The 21683-nt window shown below is 46.0% G+C and overlaps 1 protein-coding gene across 2 annotated transcripts in view; it reads right to left on the bottom strand.

The window, feature by feature from the left end:
- The window catches only part of PRRC1 (proline rich coiled-coil 1), a 40275-nt gene extending 22137 nt beyond the window's left edge, over positions 1-18138 (bottom strand). Inside the window, exons 1-3 of one of the 2 annotated variants that reach the window (XM_074995037.1) lie at positions 17800-18138; positions 6547-6687; positions 4174-4578 (exon numbers count right to left, since the gene is read on the bottom strand). In XM_074995037.1, coding sequence (XP_074851138.1) covers positions 4174-4578; positions 6547-6667 — 526 coding nt within the window. In that variant the 5' untranslated portion in view covers positions 6668-6687; positions 17800-18138. Of the gene's footprint in view, positions 1-4173; positions 4579-6546; positions 6688-17367; positions 17477-17799 lie in introns of those variants that run through there. The other variant, XM_074995036.1, reaches the window with a different exon arrangement.
- Positions 18139-21683: the final 3545 nt, after the last annotated feature.

The following is a 21683-nucleotide window of genomic DNA, read 5'->3' as shown; positions in this document are numbered from 1 at the left end:
TTTGTTGTCCATGTGAGCCCCCCATCCCATATGGGAGGCATCTGTTGTAATGAACACAGTAATTTGCGGTTGGCGGAAGGGCACCCCCTGTTAGGAGAGTCTTGGGGTTTCCCCACCATGTTAGCGAGTTTCGTGCCTCTGTTGTAAGTGACACCCTCTTGTGGACGGTGTGGATTGAGGGTTTGTATACGGTTGCCAACCAATGCTGCAATCCTCGCATATGCAGCCTGGCGTTTTGCACCACAAACGTGGTGGTTGCCATATGCCCCAATAGTTGTAAGCACGTGAGAACTGGAACCGTGGGGCTGTACGTTACTAGTTGTACGAGAGATTAGACGGCATGAAAACGAGCCTTGGGTAAATACACCCTTGACGTGACTGAGTCTATCCGAGCCCCTATAAACTCTATATTTTGCGTGGGGTCGGTCTTTGACTTTGAGAAATTGATGATGAGGCCCAGTGATGTAAATGTTTTTGTGGTGATGTGTATCATCCGTAATACCTCCGCCCGTGAAGTTCCCTTTAGCAGGCAATCGTCCAGGTACGGGAAAATGAAAACTCCCTGTCTGTGCAGGTATGTTGACACCACCGCTAAGGTCTTGGTGAAGACTCTGGGTGCCGAAGAGAGTCCGAATGGGAGGACTCTGTACTGGAAATGATCTGTGCCCACAAGGAACCGGAGGAAACGCCTGTGGGCTGGATGAATTGCGATATGAAAATACGCATCCTGTAAGTCGAGGGCTGCAAACCAATCGCCATGGTCTAGTGCCGTGATTATTGAAGCTATCGTAGTCATTTTGAAGCGCTGTTTGTGTAGGTACTGGTTCAGTGCGCGTAGATCCAAAATGGGTCTCCACCCTCCTGTCTTCTTCTCCATCAGGAAATACCTGGAGTAGAACCCTTTGCCTTGAAAATTGTTCCAGTACTCTCTCCACCGCCCCTATAAATAGGAGGTGGTCCACCTCCCGCCTTAATTCCGGAAGGTGAGAGGGGTCTCTGAGAAGGGGTGCAGTGGGAGGATTTGGTGGAGGTAAAGACTGGAAGGGGATTGTGTATCCCATGTTTACAATCTCCAATACCCACTTGTCCGACGTGATGCTTTTCCACTGTGGGTAAAATGGCTTGAGTCGGTGATGGAACATGTACTGAGATTGGCACTGAGGTATGGTCTTGGCTTCGCGGCCCTCGACATACCCGTCAAACTTGCTGTCTTGCACTTTGCCCTGCGGAGGCGTTGCCCTGCTGAGGCCGGCGCCTAGGGCCCTTATAATGTGTTTGCTGATGACGTCCCTGATCATAACCCCGTTGAAATTGGGTACGTTGCTGTTGGTAACCATAACGGCATTGCTGAGGATAAAATTTCTTCCTTCTGAACGGTGGGGTATATATCCCCAAAGTCCAAAGTGTCGCTCTGGAATCTTTGCTCGAGTGTAGGACTGAGTTGGACGATTCAGCAAACAATTTCATTTTGTCGAAGGGGAGGTCTGCAATTTTGACCTGTAACTCCTTTGGAATGCCGGATGTGTGAAGCCATGACTCTCTCCGCATTACCACTGCAGTGGCCACGGCGCGGGCTGCTGTGCCCACCACATCCAGTGCAATCTGCACGCCCGCTTGAGAAGCCGCGTAGCCCTCTTGCACAATTGCCTTAAGAATTGGCCTTTTATCCTCTGGAAGGAAGTCCATGAGGGCAGTAAGCTTGGAATAGTTGTCGAAATTGTGATTCGACAAATGAGCGGCATAGTTGGCCATGCGGAGCAACAGAGTAGAGGAGGAGTAGGCTTTTCTACCCAGAAGATCCAGCTTCTTTATGTCCTTGTCCAATCCCCCAGATTTGTACTGGGATGATTTGGACCTGTGTTGGGACGATTCAACCACTAGCGAGTTTAGCTGTGGATGACTAAATAGAAATTCCATACCTTTCGCAGGGACGAAGTACTTTTTGTCCGCTCTTTTGTTGGTAGGAGGAGCGGATGCTGGAGTCTGCCATATATTAGTGGCTGCCTCCATGTTTGCATCATCCAGAGGAATAGCAATTTTAGAAGAAGATGGAGGCCTGAGGTTTTTAAGGAGTCTGTGGTGTTTCTCCTGCACCTCCGCCACTTGAATATCTTGGGATTGAGCTACTCGTTTGAACAGCTCCTGGAACTGTTTCGGGTCATCTGGGGGAGAAATGTCTCCAGGGACCACAGCCTCGTCTGGCGAGGATGAGGAAGCATCACTATGGTATCTCTCCTCCAATTCCTCTGGATACTGGCTGTATTGATGTGATTGCCTTTGTGGAATTTCAAGGTGGGGTTCAATGTCTTTAGACCCAGCCTCTGATTGGGGAACTCGTGGTGTTCCCCCAGGTGGAAGCAAAATACTGTGGCGTTGAGGGGTGGTCAACGGGGATCCATAGTGAGACATCGACCTCCTATGCTGACGCCCCGCATAATGATGGCGGTCGTAGCAACAGGGACAGGGACCCGGCGATGGAGACCTGGACCATGACCCAAGGATGTAAGGGTGGTGCCTGGAATGTCAAGACCTCCAAGATGATACCGATGTACGAGGAGAGCCTCTGTGAGAAGACTCGTAGGGATCTCTGCTAGATGATGGAGAAAAACGTGCAGACCCCTGGGATGGACTCCAAAGAAAAGGAGGACGTCTGTGGCAGGCTGAAGGTGTTGCTGCCTGTCGAATCTCCGGTGGTGATCGTGGTGACAGAGGCAGCGCAATTACCTCAGGAGAGGGGCTGGGGTGCCTGGTCTTCGTTTTAGCCTTTACCCTCTCGGGTGGTCTTGTCGGTGAACTTGGTACCGGAGCAGGTGTCATGCTGATTTCCACTGCTCCAGGTGCCGTCGTCGCTGGTGCCTCTCGGGGAAGTCTCGATCGGTGCCGCAGTAGCCCGTGCTGGACTGACTAGTGCCCGCACGGCTCTTGGTGCCGTCTCCCCGGTAGCTGCAGGGCCTTGAGTGGTTGCATGCGCTGCGGCTTTACCAGTGGAGGAAGACAGCATGTGCGGGCCCTTTGTTACACTCTTCCCGCTCCCAACAGTAAGGGGCGTGGATCGAGTAGGCGAGGCTCTTTTCTTCTGCGCAGAGGAGGTCAAAGAGGCAGCCTTCCTCTTGTGTGGTCCTGAAGAGCCCTCCGCATGCATTGCCTCCGATGAGGCAGGCTGAAGTGCTTTGTCAACTAACAGCATCTTCAGCCTCATTTCTCTATCTTTTCTAGCTCTATTAGTCAACTTGGAACAATAGGAGCACTTCTGGGGAACGTGCGTCTCCCCAAGGCACCGTATGCATCTGCTATGGCCATCCGAAGCAGGCATGGCCTCCCGGCAAGATTCACACTTCTTAAAGCCGCGGGATGGCATTGTTAAAACTTAACTCTGAGTCCTTAGGTGCTAATAGCACACTTAACAGTCTGTTAGGTGATGTTAATAACCTTTGGCCTTTGAAGGCCGACAAACAAAAACAGCGGGCCCGCCCGGAGGTGGCCGCTGCGGTTTTAAGATAGTCTTTAACTTTTAACAACTTTTAACAGAGTAACTAACTATAACAACTATGAACTGTTAAAAACTATTAACACAAGAAAAAAATAAGATTTATCTGTCTCAGGCGTTGGAGCCGGAGAGGATTCTGTCTGCAGCCGTTAGCAGTTGAGAAGGAACTGGCGGGGACCGGATCGCGCACATGACCATAAGCGCGCGAAGAGCCGACGCGCATCGGCGCACGCGTGACCCGACGGAGACTGCTGAAGATTTTCCGAGCTGCGGCGCCGAGGCGAGCCCAACACCTACTGTGGAGCACCCACGGGGACCACTCGAAGAAGAAAATGGAGTTTTCATCCTGTTCTGAACAGAACCCACACACATTACATACAGTGGAGTTTGGCTTGACAAATGACCCTGAGTAATTTTTTGTTTAGTTACATTTTTTCCCTTTAACTTGACTGTTCCTAGGGTTTCCCTGCAGTGACACTTTCTGTTCTAGAGCATAACTACATTTCATCAACGGGCCACTCCCACCTCATCAGAATGATTTAGACACAGCTTGCTCCATACAGAAGTCAAACACTATTTCTCTACAGGGAGACAGGTTCAATAGAAAAATGCTGACACCCTACTACCCTTAATGTTATGTCACTAAAGAGAACTCGCCCATCTTACAAGCCAGAACAAAATACTACCTGTCGTAGAAACTGCAGAAAATGATGGTATCAGCGGGGTCTGCGGTGTTCGCCCAGCATGACCTTTGGTAATGTCGTAGGATGAAGTTATGGAAAATCCCGAAATGGGTGGTGCCATGGGAGGTGCAGAAAGATTAGGGCCAGGAATACAGCTTATGGGAGGAGGTCCTGATAAATGGGACATTGTGCTGCTAAAAGAGGAAGCAATTGGAGGGGTAATAGGAGGTGGGGCAGGAGTTATAGGGGGTGCAATTGTTGAAACAGCTGCAGAAGGCACAAAGGGCAAAGGAGCTGATGACTTCATTGGAGGAAGTGAAGACACTGGGGGTGGTGGCGTGCAGAATGATTGAGGAGGGAAAGATGGGAGAGGGGATATGTCTGGAGCAGGGAGCGTACTGGATACACCTAGGAAGGGGGGAAAAAAACAGAAAAAAGGAAAGGTACATTAATAAAAACGTATTTTAGCTTTATCTCTACAAAACAGCTGTATACATTACCTAAAGCTTTTCCCCAAAAATATAAATTTGAGTTCAGAACCTAGCTATGTGTAGTAATGATTCCAGTTACTTTTCTGGAGACAGCTTACTCGTAAGTGATGCCCCACCTTCCACAGTGACCCCATTGGGCATCAAGCTACACAGCAAACAGGAGGGGTCTGTACTTGGAGAGTTCCAAAAGTAACCTCACATGCAATCAGTTGAACAGGTGACAATCTTCTTCTGAAGTCCTGTATCAGTTAATGTGACAGAATAGCATTAGGAGGAACTGGGCTACTGGAAAAAGCATTCATTAGGGATTCTATAAGGCTTTGGCTAGATTCCATTTTGAGTGATGAAATTTCAACTACAGTAGAACCATGAGATATGCACTCAAATTGCACGAATCTCAGGTTAACGCGACTCTGAGTGGCAGGGACCTGGCACCTGGATCTGGGCAGCCCACCACTTAGGGGAGCCAGGAAACTTGGCTCCCAGCTCTGCACCACTCACAGAAGACAGGAAACTGTCCAGTGCTGCTGCATTGGTCAGTTTCCTGGCTCCCCCAAGTAACATGAAATTTGACTTATGTGAGGATGCGCAGGAACACAACCTCTGCGTAAATCGGGGGTCTACTGTACCCTAATTTCACCTAAGGCCATTTCTATACTAGGCACAGTAAGTTGATTGCAGATATGCAGTTCTAGTTATGGCAATCATATAGCTAGAATCAACGTATCTGTGCTCAGCTTACTTGGCCATCTTTACTGAAGAAGGTCCATGGGAGAGTTTCTCCTGTTGAACTCCCTTACTCCTCATGTCTCGTGAAGAGTAGAGGGGTCAGCTGCGACTCCTGAGGGGTTGGCTTCATGTGACCCCATCAGATGCGCGAAATCAAGCCCCAGAAGATCAACTTTGAGCAGGTTGATTTTCCAGGCTAGCGCAGACATAGCCTAAGTTTCAATTAGATAGGCATGATGTATTCTGCTATTCTTCCTGTGCTAAGATCTTAGGTAATTTTGCTGTAGACTGTTAACAGCTGCCACATTTCACTTTAGTAGTGATTACATTTCACTACTGTGAAATGATTGTTGTGTTTGATGGCATTACAAAGTCTACAGAGTACTCTGAATTCCAAAATACATAATGCAAATTAACAAGAAAGACTATCTCAATGAAATAAAGTGGCTGGGAGCAGGGGAGAGTTAGGAAATGCTTGCTTTAAAAGTTCTCATATCAATGTTATAGCATACTCCACAGCACATATTGTAATTACGAGAAGAATTCTTATGTAAACATAATACCACCTTATTCAACAGTTCTGATCCCCGTGTGAACTGAAAATTGTAACAAAATTAATATTACTTGTTTTGCCTTTTAGTAATTCAGAGGCAGTACAACTCCTGGAAAGGATAAATTCTAATAATCAACTAGAGAGTCAGACGTTACTTTAAGGGTGCACAGCTGCACATTTAACAAACAGGGAAAATATGGCCTTCAGAAAGTGGTGCACACAACTAGAACATCAGGTCAAGTGAGCAGGTATTTTCCCCCCACATGATCTGCAAAGCGTTTAGATTGTCTAGAGCACTAGCCAACTCTGTTGTTACTTAAACAGACAAGACTGTTTTTCCCACCCATTCCTTCATAAAAATTCCAGAAATTCACTTCTACAAGAAAGTATGTGGGTGCAAGTTTAAAAAGCCATATTCTTAAAAGTTGCAATAAGTCACGTAGGGAGCACATTACCAAGATTAAGGAGGAAATTAAGTTGTTCAAATTAGCCCAGACGAAAGCTCTGCTAGTATACTGATTATAATACTACTTTCATTTGGACAAGTTGCTATGCTTTAAACATGTGAATAAGCAAGGCCCTGTTGCTTGGAAGCCCTCGTACCTAACGAGATAGGTGTGGTGGTGGTGGCGGCGGCAATGTGGATACCAGCAGCCACTGCCCCTGCTGTGATTGGTGGGGGAGTTCCGGGTGGAGTCGCCTCTATTCCACTCTCTTCCATCATTTTTCTTTACCTATAAGAAACTGCAGAGAAACAAAATCTATGCTGAGAAACGAGAGAAAAATATTTCAAAGTAAATTACAAGGAAAGAGCATGAAATAGTGGACAAGGTGCAGGGTCAAGAGCCCCGGACTATTCAAATACTAGCTCCAAAACATCTTTTGAGAAGCCCTGGGAATTCCATTTATTCAATGCACTACACATCTGTACAGTAATATTCTCTTCCTACCTTATACTATAGAGACAATGTTTCATATTTCAAACTTCTCTAAAACCCTTACTTCTATAACACCACAGGATAAAAAACATTTTACAAAAACAACACACACACAAAAGCAGATAAGTACAGATTTCCATTTTACGTATACATGAATTAAATCACTCACACAGCACATACGTTTTCAACAAGGTGCTGAGAACCTCAATATATGTCAAAAAAGGTTGTGCTATTCAGCAACTCTAAATCCAAATGACTTGCCAAAGGTCACACCTCAGAACAAAATCCAGAAATTCTTGTCTCCTTATTCTCTGCTGTAACTATAACTTTGTTTACATTACATCATTAGAAAATTTGTGCTGATAGAAGTAAATGAACAAAAGAATCTACATTGTTATACCAGTTTAAGTCTCTAATTACTGAGACAATGAAAAATGGTTTTAAATTGTACTTCAAGCAATTTACTGCATTTAGCTAAAGCATGATTTAAACCAGATTCATTTTGTCTACAGAAAGGAGTTAGCCTGAATAACCAAACGGATTTTTAGGATTTAGCTAAATCAATTCATATTTTCTGAAATAGACAAACCTTATGACAAACCATACTATCTAATAAAACATCAAAGATTAAGACTGAGTGACAAACTGGTTTTCTTCCACCATAAGCATCAGTAGAATATAAAAAAAAAGTGTATTTTCTCATGCTGGAAAACCCATTTTATCCCAGGAAACAAGAAACCACACCCTGGCTTAAACGTACCTTTTTATTAAAAAGGCAGCACATAACGTGTGGGAAGCAGGAGAGAGAAATTGTGAGAAAAGGAAGAGCTGAGAATTCATTTGCATGTTTTTCTTACATTTCTGATTTCTGTTCTCAAGCACAAAAGTAATATTAAAAAATAAATACATGGTCTCTCACAAATCTGGTAAATCAGCAGTTATGTGTTCTTTGGAAGAACATTTCCTAAGGGAGCTATAATAAAATACAAATCCCATATGAACTCATTATACCTATAACAAAGAGAGTCTTGCTAAGAACTTTCCACAATATCCACTACCTGAGGAGCTACATAGTTGAAGAAAAGAACATAAGAACGACCACACTGCGTCAGACCAAAGGTCCATCCAGCCCAGTATTCTGTCTGCCAACAGTGGCTAATACCAGGTGCCCCAGAGGGAGTGGACTGATCAGGTAAGGATCAAGTGATCTCTCCTGTCAGCCATCTCCAGCTTCTGACAAACAGAGGCTAGGGACACCATTTCATACCCATCCTGGCTAACAGCCATTCGTGGACCTCCGTGAATTTATCTAGCTCTTTTTTAAACCCTGCTATAGTCTTAGCCTTCACACCCTCCTCTGGCAAGGAGGTCCACAGGTTGACTGTGCACTGTGTGAAGAACTTTTTGTTTGTTTTAAACCTGCTGCCCATTAATTTCATTTGGTATCCTCTAGTTCTGATATTATGGGAACAAGCAAATTATTTTTCCTTGTTCACTTTCTCCATACCACTCATAACTTTACATACCTCTATTATATCTGCCTCTTTCCCAGCCCCAACTCTATCAGCATATTCTTTTCACAAGACATATTAGGCAGGTGTTAGAAAATGTGCTAAAAATACAATATATGAATATTTTCATTTAGAAAAAAAATCAGTTTTTTCCCCTCCTAGTAAAAAGTCATGTTCCATATATAAAAGAGTATACAAAGCTACTGATTTAACGTTAAAAATGTTCACATTCATTGCTACCAAGTTGAGAAACAGATATACAGATAAGAAAAGCTATAGAAATAGATAATTCTGACATGCTCACAAGCGAACTGTAAAGCTGCTGGAAATAAATGAAACTGTAAAGTAAATTATACAAAGGCCAACTTTGTTGCCCTTGGAAAATACAAAACAAAGGCTTTATATCAGCAGTTCCCATCCTTTTCAAGACGGTGACCCATTTTGACAATTCAGTAATACCTTGTGATTCAAGACAATTCAAAATCGGGGGGGGGGGGGGGGGTCTTCTCTGGGAATTTTTTTTTTTTTTTAATAAATCTTGTAGCCTCAAACTGCCCCCCTCAACCTCCCCAGGCCTAATCCCCTCACAGTCCCAAAATGCCCCCCCACCTCACATTAGGGCTACTACTGCCCCCCCATTCCTTCTCTGGGCCACCACCGCTTCCTGCGGGCAGCTCCCCCCATCTTTCCTACTCCCTTCTCCCACCCGCAGCACAGGCAGTTCCCTGTCCTGCCACACCGCCAATTTAATTGGTTTAATGGCCACATCCCTCCTGCTGGCCTTTAAACCAATTCAACCGAGTTCTATTTTGCAGCAGGGCAGGACTGGGAGCTGCACGTGTGAAAGGCAGCAGCAACAGGAGCCTCAAATGTTTCCTTAAAAAGCCACATGCTGCTCAGAGCCCCCCAGCCGGTGATCCTTAGAAAAATCTAATGTTGACCCATGTTTGGGGCCTGATCCATAGGTTGGAAATCCTTGCTTTACATGAAAGGTTCAAGTGATAAGGAAGGAGGTGGAATACTTGAACTAAATTAGAGAAGTTGCAGATCCATTCCATGTCTACTCTGCAATATGCTTTATGGCTGCTGAGGTTCCACCAACAGTGGGGGAGGGAGGAATTTCCCCTCTGCTATTACATCAGGGATTCCCAACCTATGGGTTGGGACCCAAACATGGGTCACCATTAGATTTTCTAAGGGTCACCAGCTGGGCAGCCCCAAGCCACACGTGGCTCTTTAAGGAGCCATTTGCAGCTCCTACCACTGCTGCCACTCACTCCTCCAGCTCCCAGTCCCTGCCCTGTCATGCTGAAATGGAACTCAATTTAATTTGTTTAACAGCTGGCAGGAGGGATCCAGCTGTTAAGCCAATTAAATTGAATCCCATTCCAGCTCAGAAGGGCATGGAACTACTCATGCTGCAAGCGGGCGAAGGGAGTAAGAAAGCTAGAGGGAGCTGCAAGGAGGAGGCAGCAGCTGCGGCCTGGCAAAGCAGCAGCAGTGGTGCTTGTGTGAAGTAGTTGGGGAGAGGCACTTTGGGGCTGCGAGGGATTTAAGCCTGGGGGCATGGGAGGGCAAATCAAGATTTATAATTTTTCCCCCCAGGAGAAACCTCTCCCGCCAGGTTTTCAACTGCCTTGGGTCACAAGGTCTTACCAAATTGCCAAAATGGGTCACCGTCTTGAAAAGATTGTGAACTGCTGCATCAGATCTACTGCTTAACAAGCCAGACCCTTCCCTCTCCAACCCAAAGCCTCTCTCCATGCCTGTGGGTTATGGATCCACTCTGCAGCCTACAGGGGTATGGATTTTGTCTGCAAAAGCTCTGTATATACCCCAGTCTACTGCAATGGAACTGTGCTGGTTAAGACCTTCCATTAAACTTACTGGGGATGAAGGATCTACTTTTAATAAAATGTTTTCTTAAAAATAGCACAAGTTTGTATTTCACAATGAAAACAACCCTAAAGCTCTTCCTCCCTCAGTTACCTGTCAAAAACCCACTGTTGTTTTCATGGCAGTGAAAACATTAACTATTGTTGAGCAAACAAGAAATTCTCAGGTCATGCCCTAGCAGACTAGTTCACTCCTGAGGGAATTCTGAATAAAAACCAAAAATTCTGAGCACAATATTTTAAAATGTAGCACATTTGTCAAAACAACAATATAATCATGTCAGTTGCAATTATTTGTACAATTTATTTCAAAATATCCCTCAGCAAGTAAAAGTCAGTAACACCACAGAAAAAGAATTTATCCAGCAATAGAGTTTAAAGACACTCCTAAGGACAACACAGTCTCTGCTTTTGCATTATGCTTTTGTTGCGTTTCCTCCATCTGAATGCCTCAGGTGTACCGGCTGGACACATCCAGCGGAGAAACTCAACCCTTCCAGTCTTTTAGTTCATGCTTATTTTTTCACTCTGCCGCCCCACAGGGTTATCATATTTGCAGTTTCCAAATAGAGGATACTGACTAGGGGAAAAAGAGTTGCATGGGGATTTGGGGGGCATGGAGTTCTGGCTGGGGGGGGGCGGGGGCTAGAGTAGGCTCCTGGGGTTTGAGTCTTTAGACAAGAAGCCCATCAGTGCAGTCCTGAAGGGCTCTCCTCCTCCTGCCTACAACTCACGATTGAAAGCCAGGTGCAGGGTGGCCAGGATCTGGCAGCTGTGAGGGACCAATCAAATGCACATGCAGGCGCAGAACCACCAGGGGCTCCTTCTGAGCTGCAACATTTGCTCCACAAAATCCAGACATTGTCACTTATTTAAAAAATCTTGCCCAACAGGAAATCAAAAAGAGTCAATGTCTGAGATTACCTGGACCCAGCAACCCTAGTCATACCTCCACCTCCCCCACGACCATCCTACAAGACCCTCCACTTTCAATCTCCCATCCTCAAAAGCAGAGGCCCCTCCCTGCAACTCCAAACTGTTGCTTCTGCCTCTCCCTGAGGGGCAGTTTCACAGCGCTGGCAACTGCTGCACAGAGAGGGAGCCCAGCCACACCACATGACTAAGCTGGGCCAGCAAACCCAGGAACCACAGTCCACTTTTGCTTTTCATGAAGGTGCGCTGAGAGCTGGGCTCTGCTACCTTTGGAGCTACCACCAGCGCCAATTCTGCAGGAAATGATTAAATTCTGACCAGACAATTAATTCTGTATTGCACAGTGAATTTGTGCATCAAAAAGATGAAAGCACATACACTCTTTCATCTGTAACATATTAATTTAATAGCAGTATTTCAGATAAAACTGAATAAATGTTATTGATAGGGTTTGCTTTTTACATACATACACTCATACCCTGTCCACGTGGAGTAACTAAACAAGTTCCATGTGGAACATTCTCAAGGGTTCACCACATATATTTTCTACACTGATTATAGGCTCAAGAACTGAAGAACAATTTAATCTAGTAAATAGGTATAAACAGGATACTTAAATAGAAATCTGTTATCCTGATTCTCTATATAATATTACATTTGTGTGTGATAGAGTTCTAAATGGGCAATAGCACTGCCCATCCCAGCATTCACATATCACAGGTAAGCACCTAAAAACCATAACTTAAAAACTTATTTTGTCTGTGGTTTTAAGCTGCCTTCAGATATGAAAAGTGTTTGAGGGAAAGCTGCCTGACCCAAATCATGTATGAGCATTTCAAGTTCAAAATTCAACCTGATATAGAGGTCAAAAAAGGCAGGCTTCACCACTCGCAGCTCAGAGGGGAATTTCTCCTTACCCTCACTTAGCCCCAAGTGAAAGGGAGCTGACATTCTATCTTTCTCCATCCTCCCACCCCCACTGTATCCTTGTCCACTCCATCCCCCATCCTTCTAATCCACACAACCTTCCCTTCACCCTTCCATGCTCAACAACAATTTCCAAACCCTAAATTCATCCAGCCCGTTTTCTTTCCTCATTCCCCTAGGCTAGGGCAGGGGTCTCCAACCTGCAGCTCTGGAGCCACATGCAGCTCTTTAAAGACTTCTTTGTGGCTTCCAACATTATAATTGCAAAGTAAAAACAAAAATAAAACCAAAAAACCCTACAACTCTCTCCTGATTATGTTCGCTGCATGGTGAACGTTTAAAAGCCCAACAATAAACTTATATCTAAACAGCAAATGATATGTGATCTTGAAACACTGGGTAAATTCCCCTTTAACACGTGCAGTGCACTGAGGGACAAGACACTGTATCAGTGTTTTGATCCTGTTGCATCACAGCTCTGGAATTGCTGGGTTTTTTGTTTTTGTTTTTTTTAACCAAATTTGAAAAAAAAAAAAAAAAGGCTCTAATTGCTGTTTTGGTTGCTGACCCCCAGGGCTAGGAATACTCAAGCAAATTGCAAAACTTGTTTCAGGGACTCTTATGTAAATACCAGTGCACACAACACAGGACGTTCGAAATAAGTGCATGTTTCATCTTGCATGACAAGGGTTACTGCTATTTCAAGTCCAGTGTTTGGCCACACAATTTCTACTTTGGGATACAAATGTGTCCCAAAATAGAACCCATAACGTAGCCTTAGAGCATCCCAACCTTCAATTAAGTTCTCTCTGCCAACCTTCTATTCCACTCCCCGTACATGCTCTATCAGCAATGTTCCCATTAATCTTTTCTATCCAGGTGTGGAATAAATTTTATGTGCACTTAGAAAAAAATGTAACTGTGGGCACTCTGCTAATCAGTGGCATATGACTGTCTCGTATAGCAATGAAAGTGCATAGATAATAGGGAACACCAGTGTGCTTCATACACACCCATGCCCAAATATCATCCATCAAGACCTTGTAAGGAAAAACGTTATGAGTTTTGAAACCAGGATCTGTGAAATTATGGGAAACTTAAACACAGAATATTACAATGCTCATGTTAAAAAAGGAATTGGCAATGTTGCAGGTTCAATATTCTTCCAGATTAAAATTATGCACTCTGAGTTTCCATAGGTGTAAGCAATTATGAAAGGAGTAAGACAGCAGAGAATCAATAACATAGCCATAATTCTAGAGAATTAAAAGTAGGCAGGTATGGAAGAGTGAGAGAAACCAAAAGAGGCCAAATAAGGCTTGACGGTAAGTTGTCATACAACAAAGCTGCTAAAAAAAAGTCCTGAAAAAAGTTGCAGGGACAAAGTGCCTATCCGGATCGGACCACAAATCCTTATCTAGCAGCTTTGGCAGTGGCCTCTCTTTACTAACTTCACCTCAAAGGATATTTAGCTACAGAAAAATCTTTCTCCTCACTACTCCAACTCACAAGCCCATAATTCTCAGCAAATAAGCCCTGAAAGTTAAACGCCACTTTTACACATTTTACATATTTACATTTCTCATAAGACTTCATCGCATTTATACAACATACTATATTATAACCTATTCTAAAAATAGAATGTTTGTCCAAGTTAGCCACTTGCATTGTAATATTGTATCTTTATTTACCACAAGAACATTGAATCAGCAGTGGATTACCAAGTCATCAATGCAAGTTAGTAAATTTTATTTTTGGATATGTCTGCATTGCAATTAGACATCTGTGGCTGGCTCATGCTATTTGACTTGGGCTCTCAGACCAAAGGGCTGTTCCACTGCAATACAAACTTCCAGGCTTCGGCTTGAGTGAAGGCCTGGAAGCCTACACTGCAATGAGAGGGGCCTCAAGTCACTTGGTATGGGATAGCCAGGAGCAAGGCGCAGGGGTGATTATACGCAGTGTAGACATGCCTCTGGTCACTTCCTCTACACTCCCACTTCTGCCTTCTCTCAAGCAATGAAACAATCCCTGAACAGAGCAGCATTATGTGGGAGGAGGACACAAAGGTCCCCAAAAAACACCACGCACAGGAGGGGCAAGGAACCAGCAGCCAGTGGGGTCAGAGCTTCAGAACAGCCTCCAAGATTGCGGGGGGGGCCTGGCATCGGCTTTCCCAGCATGACACTTGGGGACAATGACGGGACTACCCTGACACTCACTGGCAGGAAGCAGACGAACTCAGCCAAGGGAGCAGAGTGATCTAGGGTCATGTCAATCTGCTCTCCCCACCACTGCCAATAAGTGCTGGGTGGAAGGGGGGCAGAGGGGTATCCAACCACCTTTGCTGCCACCAGATCCCTGACCCCAGTAGTCAGCTGGGACACACTGCTTGGGGGGAGAGGCTGGGAGGGGACAGAGAAAGTGCAAGGAAAAAGCAGTTAAAGTGGGGTGGAGGGGGTGGCTGTCCTGGCCCTCACTCGGGGTGGCACAGGGAGGAATCAAGGGATGGGGTGGTTGGCCTGTGCCCCACCCCATCATGTCTTGTTTCACCACTCACACCTTCCTGAACACAAACACACAAAACCAAAACTTCTTATGACAAATATACGGTCCTAAGGTTGGCATAATAAAGCAAACAAGTCCCACAATCCAGTCTAAAATATAAGACCTGGGAGACAAAGAATTACTAGCAGAGTCAGGTAAATGTGTAATTAGCTCAAAAGAAATTGTGCTCCTGCCATCTAGTGGGTTGTGACTAAAAGTTCATTTCACATCTCTGGTCCTGTCAAACACAGAAAAACCTCTGAAACTTGAGTGCATGTTATAATTTATGGAGATACACATCACATGGAGCTGGAAAGGACCTTGGGAGGTCATTGAGTCCAGTCCCCTGCCCTCTTGGCAGATCCAAGCACCAACTCTGACTTTTTCTTTTTTTTTTTTAAAATAGCCTCCTCCAGGACTGAACTCACAACCTTGGGTTTAGCAGGCCAGTGCTCAAACCACTGAGCTATCCCTCCCCACATTTTGTATAATTATATGTCATATGTTTGATTAAGCAAATTAGTAACAAACATAGCCTATTCCTAACAGCTCCTCCCTGTGGCTTTGTTTACAAGAATAAGATTCTTTTAAAATTTGCACTAAAAAATTCCATTTATATAGATCAGATTTTCAGAAGGGTTTATTTCAATCTAAAAGTCAGAAAAGTTAGTCTACCAAATGACAAGGGAGTTCGAAGAGGAGAGGGGAAAAACCCTGGCCTCCGTTAATACTATCGCCATATCCAACAATGTTAGTGCTTTCCCAGTACTAAAGCAATCATGGGAACTTTTAACAATAAGAAGAATAATTAGTACAGTCAAGCGTGTGGCTCTTTGAAGTGTAACTATTTTACTTTACTCCAAGATACAGCCACTTTTCTAATAGGAAATGTTTCTTATGACTGGACATAAAAAGGTAATATTGGGTTAACAACTGAAGTGCTGGTTAAACTCATTAAGTAGATTATTTGTTAACTCTCCTGATTAAGCAGCAGTTGTCACCAATCACACTCCATTAAGCAGCCACCGTACTGTTAGCAGGCAACCCCAAATGAGCAGTGCATCCTACTTACGGAATGTAAAGGTTCAGCTATATTTTCATTTGTAAATTGCAGCCATGTTCACTTTCTAAGGCTATGGCTACTCTAGAGGCCTACAGTGGCACACCAGGACAGCTGAACTGTGTTGACTGGAGAAGCTATCCCATCAGCTTAGTGCTGTCAATGTCAGTGTTTGGGTCAGCATAATCTATCGTGGAATCACCAAATCCTTGGGCTGGAAAAGACATCAGGAGGTCATAGTGTCCAGCCACTTATGTCACTGGGGGTGGCTTTATTCAGCCTAAATCTTGGACAGGTATTAAATCGGTATTTTCTAAGCTAGATAGGCGCTAGGTTAGTTTCGGGGGTGGGGGGGAGGGTGGTTAGTATGGGCCAGTGTTGCTAGCGAGAGATGCAGAACATTCATACCATGCTATACATATTGTAAACATATCGTTTCATCTGCTAATAAAGTGGCAAATTAAAATCCATCCTATTAACCTGAGACAGCAAGCTCATTAAAGGCCACAAAACAGAAACAGCTCACAAGTACTAGTGTAAGGACTCAAGCTTTGAGATCTTCTTTCTCTTTTGGGTCCCTGTGGCTTTCAGCTCATTCTTGGGCACAGCAGAAAAGATAACAAACGACAAACAGCAACTAGAGGTTGAACCTCTCTCATCCAGCATCCTCAGGGACTTCCTGGTGCCACACAAATTTGCCAGATAATAGAAGGTCAACATTTTCTAGCACATTACCAACACTTCCACTGTTTACTAGGCTCTTAGAAAACATTTAAGGGTATGTTACAGCCAAATAACAGCATAGAACACTAAGAGCCAGGACTGGTGGCTGTAAACAAGCTAAGCATATGCCAATACCATTTGACAGAAGGATCTCTCACAATTTTAATGCAGATGGACAGGCCTCTCAGGTGACACAGAGCTTTGCTGATGTAAACGAAGTGCCACGTGGGCACAGGAAAACCATGCATATGCAATCAACAGCAAGAGTGGCTGTCAGCTGAAGCACTATAGGGCAACCGCCAGGTAAAGTTAACTCAAAATTAGAGCATGTCAGTTTTTCTAGACCAGTCCTTTTCTCGCTTTTCTAGAACGGGCAATACTGATCAGACTACCCCAAGGCACAGCTATTTTCTAAATATTTGTTTGCCAGGCTGAGTGGTTGGCTTTTAATCATCACCACCACCACCACCACTGTATTGACACAACTTCAGATACTAGAGAACTGGTACATACCAAACAGGAGAGCTACCTTCTACCCCCAAGTTAACAAACTAGGTCAGAGTCGCTATAGCACCAACGCTTAATTAACAGAAGACCAATTTTCACAGCTGCAGGGTGGGCCATACACGCCCAGCCGGCTGGCAAAGCCCCCGCACACGCCGCGGTCTGTTTGCCACACTTACTCCCACCCCCTTATGCAGGAAAAATAAACTTCTTGACAACTGGTGACCCGCTTGCGAACCACCTCATCACCTCCCCTCCCCCCAACCCACCCCACCCACACTTCCCCCGGGCGACCGGGGCACCTCCTCCTCCTCTCACACCTCCCCCCCCCCCCCCCCACTTCTGCCGTGCTGCCCCGGCTCCTGCCCCCCATCACACACACATACTTTCCCCGGGCACACACACGTCCAACAGCCGCATCGGTTAGCCAACTCCCCGTTCACTGCGCACAAGCGGCAGCCGCCAGACTCCGGCGCTGCCTACCGCGTAGCCCCGCCCTGCACCGCAGCCAATCCTCCCCCACAACGACAGCAACTGACCCTCCGCAGCCGGCTCTGACGCAGCCGCAGTAGCCCCGCCCCCACGCCCGCGCAGCCTCAGAGCAGAGCGTGAGCCGACGCCAGCGAGAATGAGACGCCGCGCCTACAGCTCCCATGAGACTTGGCAGCACCGCACATGCGCACTGCTACCCGGCACCGCTCTGGGCTGCCACGTCTCGCTTCTGCCGGCGGCTCTGCGCACGCTTATCGGGCTGGGCCGCTTTCGCGTGGTCTGCCCGGGAGGGCGGTGTCGGTATCTCCCCTCTCTCTCCTCCTTACCTGGCTGCGCGTTGCTCTCTGGCGTGACTCGGGGGGACGCTTCCCTGGCACTGCCTCCTCTGGGCGCCGCTCGCTTCCCGCATCCAAAATGGCCGCGCCTGGCCGCGAGACGCCACCTCCTGCCACGTTCGCGTGCGGCGGGTGGGGCCAGGCGGAGTAGCCCGCTACGCGTGACCTGGGGGGTGGGAGCCCAGCACCTCAGCGCCCGTGTCTTCCCGGCGGGCGGCCGGCTGCTGCCTGCTAGCGGCTCGGTCTGCCCCTTCCGCCCCGTAGCGGGCATGCCGGACCGCTTCCTCTCAGCCTCCTGTGGCCCCTGCCAAGCTAGCGGAGCCCGACCTCCCACGCAGTCGCCAACCCTGTGGGGGCACGTTCACAGCCCCGCGCACAGACTTTGTACCTTCCCCAGCTGCTGGTGGCACACGAGGAAGGCTGGGCGCCTGCAAAAGTGCAAGCGGGAGTAATAGGGTGGCATTAGGGCAAAGAGAGGCTGCGACGTGCAGACCTGATGCCAAGACTGGGTTGGGCAGCTGGGGCCACCAGGCTTTCTTCTTGGATGTCGGATGGAAAAGGGATTCTGGTGTTTGCTTATCAGTTAACAGCCTGGTTGGTGGCAGTGGTCTGGCATGGTCAGCACCTGCCCTGACTATACAGTTCCCAGCAGTCCCTGGTGTGTCATGGATCTGGAAGCTAGGAGTGTATCTCAGTTGTGTGTAAGCTTGGACCCTGTAACTGTCTCTGTTAATAAACTTCTACCTATTTTGTTACAAGGTGTAGTACACCTGATCTGGGATCAGTGACTGATTCTTGGGGACTGAGAATAACCCAAATATCTGTTTTTTTGCTAGTGTAAAGGATCAGTGTCACCAAGGCAAGCTTGCCTGGGTAGCCATATAGACCATAGTGCCCAAGGGAATGGCCTTAGAATCTAGGTGAAGGCTGTTCTAGAGCTTTAGAAGTTCACACTGGTTACTGGGTTGGAGCAATTTAATTATAGAGTATACAACCAGTTTTAGGGATTTATGCCTTACTCCTTAATCCTCTTCCCTGAGATTGGCTGCCACAATTGTGAATGACTCTAGGCAGCATAATAAGTTACATGTCAATAAAAGCCTGAGTGGGAAGTCTGGCATAGTTTCCTGAGACAAGCTAGACTTTTAAAATAAGAGTAAACAAGATCCTGGAACATTTACTAAAGGCACTCATCATTTGTTTGTCAGGAAATGGATTAGACAAGCATGCTGTCTGAGGTTTGGGGGATTGAAAACAGGCTCCTAGAATTCTGTTTTTTCAGCAACAGCGTCTCTTGTATGTCGGTTCTGTTGGTGCCGCTGACCCACATGACTGATCAACTTTCCACTTCAAGCTCTAACTTCTACGTGACAAAACTAACTTGGTCCAATCAATGTGCCTGAGTGGATTTATCTCATAACACAATTTAACTGCTTGTTAGATTCCTCAAACCCATGAAGAGCATCTGTCTTGTGTAGCTGAGATATTGCATGTGCAACTGTCTTTTCGGGGCATGTTCATTTTTTGAGCCCAGAAACACAGTAACTCAAAGATTCTGCAAGTTGGATCCATAGAGTTGAATGTTTTTGTCCTTTGGAAATCTATAACAATTACTCTATGGATTTTCATAAAAATTTGTCTCACATACTGCAAATTTATATCTAGTCCATTGTGCCTGTTTTATTGACAAGGAGAACTTAAAAGTTAACCGTATTCCTAAATGTTTGCAAACTGGGATGGAAATAAGTTTTTCCTTCATAAATCCAAAATAATCAAGATATTGGATTACGTAAAATAGAATAGACAAACTAGAAAACAGGCAGAAGTTAATTCAAAATAAATGGACAATGCATCAATTAAAAAGAAATAGCAAGCTAAATAAAACATTGTTCTTGCAAGCTTTCCATGTGGAGTGAGTCACATACCCACTACACCCCCTAAACTTACAGGAGGTGGTGTAAGAACACAAGAATCTGTGCAAATCTGTTTACAGAATCAAGGCCTCCATAGGTAAATGTGAAAATAAATGGATAGTACAAGAAAGTGCTTTAGTAGTTGTAAGCCTTTGTTTCTGTCTCTCCTCCGTCCCTATCTTTTTTAGCTCTTGCCCACTTCTCTGCCTATTCACTACCCTCCTGCCTCATTATCCTACCATATTTTCTGGCCCCTTATGCTCCTGCCATTGTCACATGCCCAGTTCCTGCTCCTAACCTTTCTTTCCTCACAGCAGGTTTCTATCCACACACCTTCCAACACCTGTCTCACGCCTTCTCCCACCCCAGTTTTTACCCATTTTGTTGTCTGAGTTAAGCAACTTCCTCTTCTCCCCCATGTTTTTTGTGTGCCAGATGCAGGAACTTTGAGAGCGAGCAGGAGAGAGTCTCCTTGTCATCAATTCTAGTGCCCAGTGGGACAGCCCTCACCAGCAACCCAGAGGAGCACTTGCAGGGATAGTCCTGCTAAGCTTGCTCAGCTCTGAGATGGTTCAGTTGCTCTTTGCACATATCCAATCACCTTAGCTGGGTTTCTGGGAGGAGATGAGCATGCTTAGTGCAGATGTAATATTTGAATAATTAAGCTACTGAATTCTCACAAGCATCTATTGAACTGTGACTTGTGAGCAATTTTTCACACTGTTAACAAGACACCTTTCTGACACTGTGGTAACTCTTCGACCGAATTTCAAGCCCTTGCTCCAAAGCATAAAGACACTAGAACTTCCCAATGGACATCTGGAATACAAAATTTCAGCCTGCTCAGTTTATTAGAGTTGCAGGCAACTGAAAATGGAGTCTTCTAATGGCAAGCATGACAGACAGCCACCACATGAGACCCTACCGCAAAACATCTGAGCACCCTTGAACAAAATGGCTCATGATATCTCCAAAACAGTTTCTCTTCTCTCCGAGGTTCTCAGTAAGTCCACAAAAGAGCATTGTGTGTGTCCATGTAAGCTTACAGTTCATTGACCAGCACTGAGCTCCACACGACACTTGGGGTATGTCTACACTTACTGGAAGATCAGCTCCTTCAGGGTTGATATTCCAGGGTTCGATTTAGCACACCTAAGCTGCGTCTACACATGCACACTACTTCGAAGTAGCGGCAGTAACTTCGAAATAGCGCCCGTCACATCTACACGTGTTGGGCGCTATTTCGAAGTTGAAATCGACGTTAGGCGGCGAGACGTCGAAGTCGCTAACCCCATGAGGGGATGGGAATAGCGCCCTACTTCGACGTTCAACATCGAAGTAGGGACGTGTAGACGATCCGCGTCCCGCAACATCGAAATAGCGGGGTCCTCCATGGCGGCCATCAGCTGGGGGGTTGAGAGATACTCTCTCTCCAGCCCTTGCGGGGCTCTGTGGTCACCGTGGGCAGCAGCCCTTAGCCCAGGGCTTCTGGCTGCTGCTGCTGCAGCTGGGGGTCCGTGCTGCATATACAGGGTCTGCAACTAGTGGTTGGCTCTGTGTATCTTGCACTGTTTAATGAAAGTGTGTCTGGGAGGGGCCCTTTAAGGGAGCGACTTGCTGTTGAGTCCGCCCCGTGACCCTGTCTGCAGCTGTGCCTGGCTCCCTTATTTCGATGTGTGCTACTTTGGCGTGTAGACGTTCCCTCGCTGTGCCTATTTCGATGTTGGGCTGAGCAACGTCGAAGTTGAACATCGACGTTGCCAGCCCTGGAGGACGTGTAGACGTTATTCATCGAAATAGCCTATTTCGATGTCGCAACATCGAAATAAGCTATTTCGAAGTTGGGTGCACGTGTAGACGTAGCCCTAGTGGGATGTGCTAAATTGAACCATCAGGGCTCTACAATTGGCCCTTGTGGTACTCATTGTCACAAGGAGTAAGGTTGGTTGACGGAAAAGTTTC

The sequence above is a fragment of the Carettochelys insculpta genome, chromosome 5, assembly GCF_033958435.1.
Source record: "Carettochelys insculpta isolate YL-2023 chromosome 5, ASM3395843v1, whole genome shotgun sequence".
NCBI lineage: Eukaryota > Metazoa > Chordata > Testudines > Carettochelyidae > Carettochelys > Carettochelys insculpta.
This window is presented reverse-complemented; position numbering and strand designations above follow the sequence as displayed.